At 44.2% G+C, this 10,763-nt stretch overlaps 1 protein-coding gene across 4 annotated transcripts in view; it reads right to left on the bottom strand.

The window, feature by feature from the left end:
* Positions 1-3,941: 3,941 nt before the first annotated feature.
* Positions 3,942-10,763, bottom strand: part of LOC119294474 — an 11,957-nt gene continuing 5,135 nt past the window's right edge. For 2 of the 4 annotated variants that reach the window (XM_037572660.1, XM_037572661.1), the window contains exons 7-11: positions 9,587-10,185; positions 9,364-9,453; positions 8,726-8,847; positions 7,859-7,966; positions 3,942-4,381 (exon numbers count right to left, since the gene is read on the bottom strand). In XM_037572660.1, the coding sequence (XP_037428557.1) occupies positions 8,832-8,847; positions 9,364-9,453; positions 9,587-10,185 (705 nt within the window). In that variant the 3' untranslated portion in view covers positions 3,942-4,381; positions 7,859-7,966; positions 8,726-8,831. Of the gene's footprint in view, positions 4,382-6,097; positions 6,117-7,858; positions 7,967-8,725; positions 8,848-9,363; positions 9,454-9,586; positions 10,186-10,763 lie in introns of those variants that run through there. The other 2 variants (XM_037572663.1, XM_037572664.1) reach the window with 2 other exon arrangements.

Here is a 10,763-nt window from a genome sequence, read left to right on the forward strand (position 1 = left end):
GCATAATTCAAGATTAGGATTTGTCACTCCGATTGTCGGAGAGGTATCTCTGGGCCCTCTCGGTAATACTCATCACCTAAGCCTTGCAAGCATGTAACTAATGAGTTAGTTATGAGATGATGTATTACGGAACGAGTAAAGAGACTTGCCGGTAACGAGATTGAACTAGGTATTGGATACCGACGATCAAATCTCGGGCAAGTAACATACCGATGACAAAGGGAACAAAGTATGTTGTTATGCGGTTTGACCGATAAAGATCTTCGTAGAATATGTAGGAACCAATATGGGCATCCAGGTCCCGCTATTGGTTATTGACCGAGAATGGTTCTAGGTCATGTCTACATAGTTCTCGAACCCGTAGGGTCCGCACGCTTAACGTTTCGATGACAGTTTTATTATGAGTTTATAAGTTTTGATGTACTGAAGTTTGTTCGGAGTCCCAGATGTGATCACGGACATGACAAGGAGTCTCGAAATGGTCGAGACATAAAGATTGATATATTGGACGACTATATTCGGACACTGGAAAAGTTCCGGGTGATTTCAGAGAAAACCGAAGTGCCGGGGGGGTTACCGGAACCCCCCGGGAGAGTATTGGGCCTATGGGCCTTAGGGGAAAGGAGAGAGGGGCGGCCAGCATGGGCCGCGCGCCCCCTCCCCCCTCTGGTCCGAATTGGACTAGGAGGGGGGGCGGCACCCCCCCTTTCCTTCCCCCTCTCCCCCTTCCTTCCCCCTCCTAGTAGGAGTAGGAAAGGAGGAGTCCTACTCCTACTAGGAGGAGGATTCCTCCTCCCTTGGCGCGCCCAAAGGGGCCGGCCGGCCTCCCCCCTCCCTCCTTTATATACGGGGGCAGGGGGCACCCCATAGACACACAAGTTGATCTACGGATCGTTCCTTAGCCGTGTGCGGTGCCCCCTTCCACCATATTCCACCTCGGTCATATCGTTGCGGAGTTTAGGCGAAGCCCTGCGCCAGTAGAACATCATCATCGTCACCACGCCGTCGTGCTGACGGAACTCATCTCCGGTGCTCGGCTGGATCGGAGGCCGGAGATCGTCATCGAGCTGAACGTGTGCTGAACTCGGAGGCTCCGTACGTTCGGTGCTTGGATCGGTCGGATCGTGAAGACGTACGACTACATCAACCGCGTTGTGATAAAGCTTCCGCTTACGGTCTACAAGGGTACGTGGACGAACACTCTCCCCTCTCGTTGCTATGCCATCACCATGATCTTGCGTGTGCGTAGGAAAAGTTTTGAAATTATTACGTTCCCCAACATCTACTCCTATGTCTCCACGCAGTTTGGACGTCCCATTCATGCGTTGCAAACAGACAACGGGAAGGAGTTCGATAACCTTGTGATCCGCAACCTTCTCGCCACACACGGCACGATCTTTCGTCTCACTTGCCCGTACACTTCACAACAAAACGGCCACGCTGAGCGCGTGCTTCGCACTCTCAATGACTGCGTTCGCACCCTCCTCTTTCACGCCAACGTGCCCCCACGTTTTTGGCCCGACGCGCTTTCCACCGCATCACTACTCATTAACATTTGTCCTTGTCGCACCCGCGGGAATTTTGCACCTCATCACCTCTTGTTTGGCACGCCACCCTCCTATGCTGAGCTCTGCATCTTCGGTTGCCTGTGCTACCCCAGCATCGCTTCCACTGCTCCTCATAAGATCGCCCCTCGGTCTGTGGCCTGCATCTTTCTCGGCTATCCTCCTAACACTAAAGGCTACCGCTGCTATGATCCTATCTCTCATCGGGTGATCACTTCACGACATGTTTACTTTGATGAGATGCTTTTTCCGTTCTAACAGGTACCTTCGGATGTTGCGGCCTTGCCCGCTCCCGATGATGGCTGCCCACGTGCCTCTCTTGGGCCGCCTCCCGGCTTTGAGGGTGCCCCCCGTGCCACGGGTCGAGTCTCTCCCCGTTTGGCTGCCCTAGGGGCTGCACCTCCCTCGACGCCCGCAACGCCCCCGGCGTCCCCGGCCTCGACCCTGCTGGCTTCCTTGTCCGCCACCACGCTGGCGGCCTCCGCCACGCCGCCACGCAGGCGGCCTCGCCCGCCGCCTCACCGGCGGCCTCGTCCGCGGTGGTCACATCGGAGGCGGGCTCGTCTTCGTCCTCGCCCGCCTCCCCTCCGGATCCGCCGCCCCGCCCGATGACTCGCTCTTGGGCTGGCACCCTTCGCCCGAGCACGCGGTACCCCAGCGATGAGTATCTTGTCGCTGCTTCCGCCTCTGAGCCGTATCCTCTCCCATCGTCAGCTCGAGCCGCTCTTCGGGATCCTCATTGGCTCACGGCGATGCAGAAAGAGTTCGACGCGCTCCAGCGGAACCGTACCTGGCAGCTTGTCCCTCGGCCGCCCCGTGCCAACATCATCACGGGCAAGTGGGTCTTTCGGCACAAGACTCGTCCGGATGGTACTCTCGAGCGCTATAAAGCTCACTGGGTGGTTCGGGGTTTTCAGCAACGCGCGGGCGTGGACTTCACCGACACATTTGCCCCGGTTGTTAAACCGGGCATGATCCGCGCCGTGCTCTAGCTAGCCGTGTCCCGAGCATGGCCTGTGCATCAGTTGGGCGTGTCCAATGCCTTCTTGCACGGCCACCTGGCTGAGCAGGTGTTCTGTGAGCAGCCCACCGGCTTCGTCGATGCCACGCATCCAGATCATGTGTGCTTGCTCTCCCGTTCTCTCTAGGGGCTGAAGCAGGCACCTCGAGCCTGGTACCAGCGCATCGCCGCCTTCCTGCAGACGCTCGGATTTACATCAGCTCGCTCCGATGCGTCCCTCTTCGTGTATCATCACGGAGTTGACACGACCTACTTGCTGCTGTACGTCGACGACATCATTCTAACGGCATCCACTCTCGCGCTCCTCCAGCGGCTTACTGCTCATCTTCGTGATGAGTATGCCTTGAAGGATTTGGGTCCTCTGCATTATTTCCTTGGCATTGAGGTGGTTCGACGGCCAGATGGGTTCTTCCTGCATCAGCAGCGCTATGCCCATGAGCTTCTCGACCGAGCTGGCATGCTTAACTGCAAGCCCGCTCCCACGCCAGACGACACCAAGGCCAAGGTCTCCGCTTTGGAGGGCTCGCCTGCATCTGATGCGGCCTTCTACCGCTCCATTGTGGGCGCCCTGCAGTACCTGACCCTGACGCGCCCCGACTTGCAGTATGCCGTTCAGAAGGTCTGTCTTCACATGCATGCTCCGCGCGACTCTCACTGGACTCTGGTGAAGCGTATCCTCCGATACATACGCGGCAGCCAATCCTTGGGACTTACGTTGACGGCCTCCGCCTCCACCGACCTCGTCGCCTACTCTGATGCGGACTGGGCTGGCTGCCCCGACACACGGCGCTCCACCTCGGGGTACTGTGTCTACCTTGGGCCGTACCTGATCTCTTGGTCTTCCAAGCGACAGCCCACCGTCTCCCGCTCGAGTGCCGAGGCTGAGTATCGAGCAGTGGCTAACGCCGTTGCTGAATGCTCTTGGCTCCGTCAGCTGCTCCAGGAGTTGCTTTGTGATGTTCACAAGGCTATGCTCGTCTACTGCGACAGCGTCTCCGCCGTTTACCTCTCCGCCAACCCGGTCCATCATCGTCGAACGAAGCATATTGAGCTCGATATACACTTCGTTCGTGAGCAGGTGGCTCTTGGGCGCATCCGGGTCCTCCACGTCCCGACGGCGCAGCAGTTCGCCGACGTCATGACGAAAGGACTGCCTACTTCTGTTTTCGAGGAGTCCAGGTCCAGTCTTTGCGTCTCCGGCGACGCTTCGACTGTGGGGGGGTGTTGAATATATGGTTTGTGCATGTATATTGTATAGCCTGGCCCACCTCCTAGTCTTTATATAGTTGAGGTTGTGGCCCATTTTGTACTCCATATATACGTGCGCTTTGCACCGATCAATACATCGTGAAGCATTGCCAAAACAATCGTTTCCAACAGTTATTGTCGCCCCACACACACACACACACAGTCACAAAGGAGTTCAAAAGTATCGCATGTAGTACATTTTTGCAACATTCAACCTGCATCTACAACAACAAAAGAGTACTTGATTGTTTAAAAAACTAATTAATCTGGCAACTCAGCTGCCGTTTTATAAATATAGAAAGCATCCAAAAATCAGAAAGAATAACTAAAATGGACAAGTGACCGGCCAGTTCCTATGTTTGGTTTTGGTTGCCTCCATTTTTTTTCCGAAAGAATGCCAATAAATGCCCGAAGTCTTTGGCGCACTTGTAATGCTACGTCAGTATGTGAGCCTCTTGGTTCCTTATATATATATATATATGTTAGTTCAACATATCCGTCGATGACTGAAATTTTGGAGGAACTGCAACCTTCATGCAAAACACAACTGCGGACAAAACAACAAGAAAGTGTGATTTAGCCAAACACAAGTAAGTGGAACAAATTATGTGCCCACCCAAATTTAAACTCTCTCCATTCCATAATTTTTTCGTGTATATTTAGTTGAACTAAAACCATGACAATATTTATGGAACGGTTGAAGTATGTATCATAAACTTGTTTAGGGGAACCACATGAATGTAGTGATGCATATTTTGATTGTAAATATACTTGTGTCAAAACTTGCCCTCAAGATCGATCAGATTAAACTAGACGATGAACATGCATGCACAAAAACTTATAGCCAGAGCCTGTATCATGCCCTTTGTTTTCCTCTTTATATTCATATTCTTCTTTTCTCACCAGTGTGTTACAAATCTCACGCAGGCCTCAGGACACCCAGGTGCCCGGGCTCCATGCCTGTCTACCTTCGGATTGCATTAGGATGTGTGCGGCTATGACAGGTTTAGACACTAATGGGTTTACCCCTTTGCAGTATTCCGTTTAACTTGTTAATTAGTGATTACTTGCTCTAATTTGGAAGTAGGCATTAATTACTCGATGCACGCACCAAGACTTCCCTAGATTATCCATAGTGGGGAGTAACTTAGACTAGTAACATGCATATGTTACTACCTCTACAGTGGGGAGTAACATATGTGGTGTGTCATGCAACTCTTCATTTAATAGGTTTTGGACTCATATAGCATGAGCAAGGCCCTTCCCAGTGCTCGACAGGTGCTAAGCATGCCACATACGCGAGAAAATGATATGGCACAACAATTAAAGTGGAGAGAGAGCACTTTGGTGACCCCGGGAAGAACCAATGCCAAGCACCTGAACCTAGGCAAACCATTTAAATGAAAGTAGCTGGCCAATGCATGAAAGAGTTTATGTGCTAATCATTAAATAAAGTGAGCTTAGCAACAACAAGTTAAGCACCTATGCATTGGGGAGTTGAGTTGCTAAGCTATTTAATACACTTAGCACCTCATGCAAGCACCTTTGCATTGGAAGAGGTGTACGTAGCTATGTTACTACATGCGTCTTTTTCATCATTAATTACTTGCCATGTCATCTATTTTGTCTAGATAAATGTGATGTTACCACATATTTTACTTAAAAAACAAGAAGCTGCCAAATTTCCGTGATGCATGTACGTGAAAAATCTTATAGTAATTAATGCATAGACGTTGTACATTTTAGAAGTATTGCTAGCGTGCCTTTCAAAAAGATTTAGGCGTGCGTTTAGTGGATTTTGCCACTTTCTGTCCCGTTGTGGGTATACGATAAAAATGTTTTGTCTTTCTATGATACCTTGTTGTGCTTACGGTACGTACCGGTAAATTATGTGAAGATAAAGAAACATCCCACTGGGTGTGCCAATTTGTTTTGCGAAAAAGATAATACGTTTTATTTCTGGTATGTAGCCATAATTTTTTGGGTATGATTCCTCTAGTATCATACCTGGGATACATCAGCATCGAGTATGTTGTTTAGATGTTCATAATTATATGAACGTAACATATCATTTGTCAATGTATTTAGTGTATGTACATGCATTCCCTCGTAAAAAAGTAGGTGACATTTATGGGTATATACCAATAAATATCACATTGAGGTATTACGGATATATCTTGCATATGAAACTTGAGTATCCACTTACAAATATGTCAGAATATGCTTGTACGTGTCTAATACCTCATGGGGTCTCCCTCCCTCCCTCCCTCCTTACCTAAAAACTGTTGGATTACAATGAGATGTGTGCACGTGAAACAATGCAAGAATTAATTGTTGAACTTTTTATCAGGAAAGAATAATCGCTGATTATTGCTTTTATGCACACACTTTAGTAGGAAAGAATTATTGCTAGACATTTAATGCTCACATTACAGAAGATAGAGAAAATCAGTCTTTAATAGTCAATGTTTTGAATCCATGCACCTCCCATGGTGTGTGCACTTTGTTCAGTAGAAAGTCATTTTTTGCGAGAAAAGTATACTCTTAGGTGTATCATAATTGTGGGTATAAAGGTATGTTTACAATTGGTATGGCTTCATGGAAAATACACATGTATATTTGAGCGTCTCCTTATTCAAATTATATCATTTTTAGTATGTCTCCAATATCGTTTGCCGGTATATGTTTAAGGCACATACTTGTATTAAAAATAGTATAATAATTTTGGGCATGTCCCAATTTAACGTACTCCCTCCGTCCGGAAATACTTGTCAGAGAAATGCATAAAAATTAATGTATCTAAAACTAAAATACATCTAGATACATCCATTCCTCCGACGGGTATTTCCGGACGGAGGGAGTATATCATTTATGGGTATCTCTCCAAAGCATATATGTGTATTCAGGAAGAGTGTGAGCACGATATCTTAGGTATATGTACCTACTCCGTCTGTTCCCAAATATAAGTCTTCCTAGAGATTCCTACAAGTCACTACATACGAAACAATAGTGAATCTACTCTCTAAAATATGTCTACATACATCCATATGTTGTAGTCCATTTGAAACGTCTAGAAAGACTTATAGGAACGGAGGGAGTACAAAAATATCGAGTGTGGGTATCTGCATGCATCATACATACCAAACAACTAAAAATAATATTAGGAAGATGTTTCATATTATTTGGTCACCTTAATTTGTACAGTGAAATTAGCCATAAAAAATGTGACACCTACTTTAAAAAAAGCCAGATACCTGGAAAAGTAAATCATTAGAAAATACATAAGAACGTACATACGGTATGCCAATGGAGTGTTAGACACCTAGGATCGTGTAATTCACCGGTATCTGATACCTTGAATAAATCACTAGGTACATGTACTCGAAAATTTCTTGGGTATATATGTAGACACAATTTTTTTATAGAGGGAGTTAATCGGAGGAAACAACATGCAACTTTTTTTGTATATGCATTTTTTTGTGGGGACTTGAGCATGCACTTACAAATATATATTGGTTATTGTCAAATTTGGCATATCTCTTAAAAAGTATACTTTTTTGCGGGGACTTGAGTATGTGATGCTCATGGCTATATATATATATTTTTAACAAAAATGGGTATATGATTTTTGGAATGTGATATATGGGTATGTCACATTTCCTTAATTTTGTAGTTGCAAATGCCTTATATATGACATACCCACTATTTAAATATATTTGTGGGTATTCAATACCTTCGAAATACAAAATTTGATGGTGATTTTAACCATCATACAATAATACGGCATACACATAACAATGCTCATGTATTTATGTTGGCAGTTTACGAGATTCAAATTAGCCTATAAAAGAATGTGCACATGGATGATGTAAGATGCATCTTCTGTTGGAAATGAATCAATTGTCAATGAGCAAATGTCATGTGACGTTTATGGCAAGAAATCAATTGCCGTGGAGAGTCTAGTGCATGTATAAAAAGTTTGGAAAGTGATCCAACTAATGTGGATGGGAAAGAAAAATCCTACCATTCCTGATCAAGGTGCGCCAGATCTTTTACCTATTCATCATCCTGGGTGAGGAAAAGTTATCCTCACCCCTCTCCATTTTAACATCAATGCACCATAATTTTACTTCTGTATTTGTTTATTTCATACATAAAAAGAGAACGTAAGAAAATATATAATCGCCGTAAAAAAATTATGTTATGTGAAGTTATAAACGTAAAAACATAGTGTAAAATATACATAAAATGCTATTTTTCTGATCTTTTGACATATATATTTGTTTTCTTATACCAAATTAAAGGTATGAATCAATATGAATGTAATCATTTGTATTGTAAATGTAATTTATTTATAAAACGATCATGAGATTAACTCGGGTGAAGAATAAATTATTCTGCACCCTAGGTGATGAAAAGTGACCGCTACGCTCCCCTTTCTTTGGTCCATTTTTGTTGGTGGCCTAGTTAGTTTTGGCAGTTATGTATAAAAAATCATGGAAAATCCCCACAAGTTAACTTTGAACTTGTGTGTGTGCGCGCGCCAGTGCGTGTGTGTAAATGGAGCCACCGACCTAACAACACCTATAGATAAACGAACTATGACAGGGCTAGCAAAACCTATTAGGACACGGCCGAGTACTACTCGTAGCCGGATTATGACACCTAGAACTATGTATCTGGCTCAAACTAGCACCAACCACCGCAGTCAGCTAGCTTACAACTCAACTTGGAAACTTACTACCTTCGCTATAATTAATTAATCTAGTTAACAAGACTCACCATGTGACACTAGGATATTAAGGCAAGATGGACATACGAACAAATTGCAGTTCACCTTCAGGAAAAAAATAACAGAATTGCAGTTCTGGATTGTAGGCAATGTACATACCTCCCCTGGGCGTAATCACTTTAACATGTGGATCCCATATGTTAGTTCAACATATTTGTCATGTGATCAACAATCTACAATAAGTAATTGCATGCCACCTTACACCTCATACATAATACGTCCTGACAAATGATAAAGCACAGGAAATAAGTATAACCTCCATTCAAAATTACTTGTCTTAGATTTGTCTAGATACGGATATATCTAGACACATTAGATACATCCGTATCTATACAAATGTAACACAAGTAATATGGAATGGAGTGAGTATGACATAGCGAAGCACGGTATCCATGGGATAATCAAAACCATTTAGATCAAATGGAACAACTTAGATCTCCAATATAGGCATATAAGTGTTGTTCTGATTGGAAAGACAGAAGGTATATGCTAACCGAATTACAGTTCTAGGTTCTAACAATAATTGCAGTTCTATATCCATAGCAACCAACTCAGATTTTACGTTCACTATTTACAATAATTTGTGAACCATTTATGCTTCATCACAATATTTGATTGGATCTTTCAGTGTAATATGGTGCGCGCTACATGGCAGAGCTCGCACAGAATAGATAGTGTCGGAGGGGGATCCAGTAAATCTGAAGACCTTACAGAACAACGGACATATGAACACATACCATTTTTGTCCGTTTGTATTCTCTTTGACCCTGGATCCAGTTAATTTGATCAACTTGAACACTTCATAAGATGACCAGGCTTCTTCAAGACTATAATAAGTGGAAAGAAAAACAATATATATATAATGATTGTTTAGAAAGAAAAACAATAATATCACTGGTAATGGCGAGCAGCACAATATACTATAATAAATGGAAAGCAGATTCTGGAGTGTGTACTCACTCGTTCATTGCTCCTGTCTCAAGAAGGGTTCGCACTAAGCCTGGGAAAAAGCTATCGAACATCTTGACTAGGTACAATTCCAACTCACAGTCACCATAGATGGCACGGGCATCTTGTTCCTTACCATGTTCAAGAACATTGCGCATAAACCGGATAAGTTCGCGCCGTGAGCTTCCATATTCAGTACCATGCTTCTTATTGTGATAGTACACAGTATGGAGAACAGTAATAACGCCCTTCGTTTCCGATTCCACAACTGTTTTCCAATCACAAGGATGTCCATGCGGTTTTGTTGCCATAAAAGCATGCAGTCGATCACTACAACCCACAAGTAGTGCACGGTGCAAATTAGTCAAAAAGATTCTACGGCCAGCTGACGGCATGATCGCAGGATGATGAATCAAGTAATTCTTCAACCAGTTATCCTTCACAGATGCTCCTTCAAGTTCTTCTTTGAGATCCATAAAAAGGACTGGCAAATCACCATCCTTCTTGTAGAATGGTATGAATATCTCAGCAGTTTTGCATAGGTCTCTGGCCATAGCGGCCTCAAGTAAACTCTGGTCTTTATCTTCCACCAGTTTTCCTTGTATCTTCATCTGGTTAACAATATTTAAATTTAGTTTCATGACACAGCCAATCTTTTTGGACCGTTCATTTATTTTGCAAATGAAAAAGGTCACATGTGATGCAAGAAAAGAGAGACTTGCACCTGAAAATATTATGTAGCTGATAAGTCTACTATATGTACGTCTATGATATTTTCCGAAGAAAAAATTGTTGTAACAACATTTTACTTGCAAGCCTCCTCAAGTTGATCTTGAGAATGCAGTGTCCAAACTCCAAAACCAATAATGTTTATGTTCCGTTGAATTTGTTATTGTATTTTGCTAAACAATATACAATGCATGTGCTTGAATAATAAATAATACTTAATATATAATAGTAAGACTGGCTTTAGTGCACAGGCATACACAAGATATGCACATGCATAAACCATCACACACTCACACAACATCTATTAAAGGTTGGAGCACAAAGTTTCAAGATTGACAAAGTCACTACAAGCGTCTCCGGCGAACATGACCATCCACCAAAACAATAATATATGTTTATTGAGTCGCAAATGGAGTCAAACCAATCAGCGGCGGAGCTACATGCAGTCCTGGGGTGGCCA

This window comes from Triticum dicoccoides, chromosome 4B (assembly GCF_002162155.2).
Source record: "Triticum dicoccoides isolate Atlit2015 ecotype Zavitan chromosome 4B, WEW_v2.0, whole genome shotgun sequence".
Lineage (NCBI taxonomy): Eukaryota > Viridiplantae > Streptophyta > Magnoliopsida > Poales > Poaceae > Triticum > Triticum dicoccoides.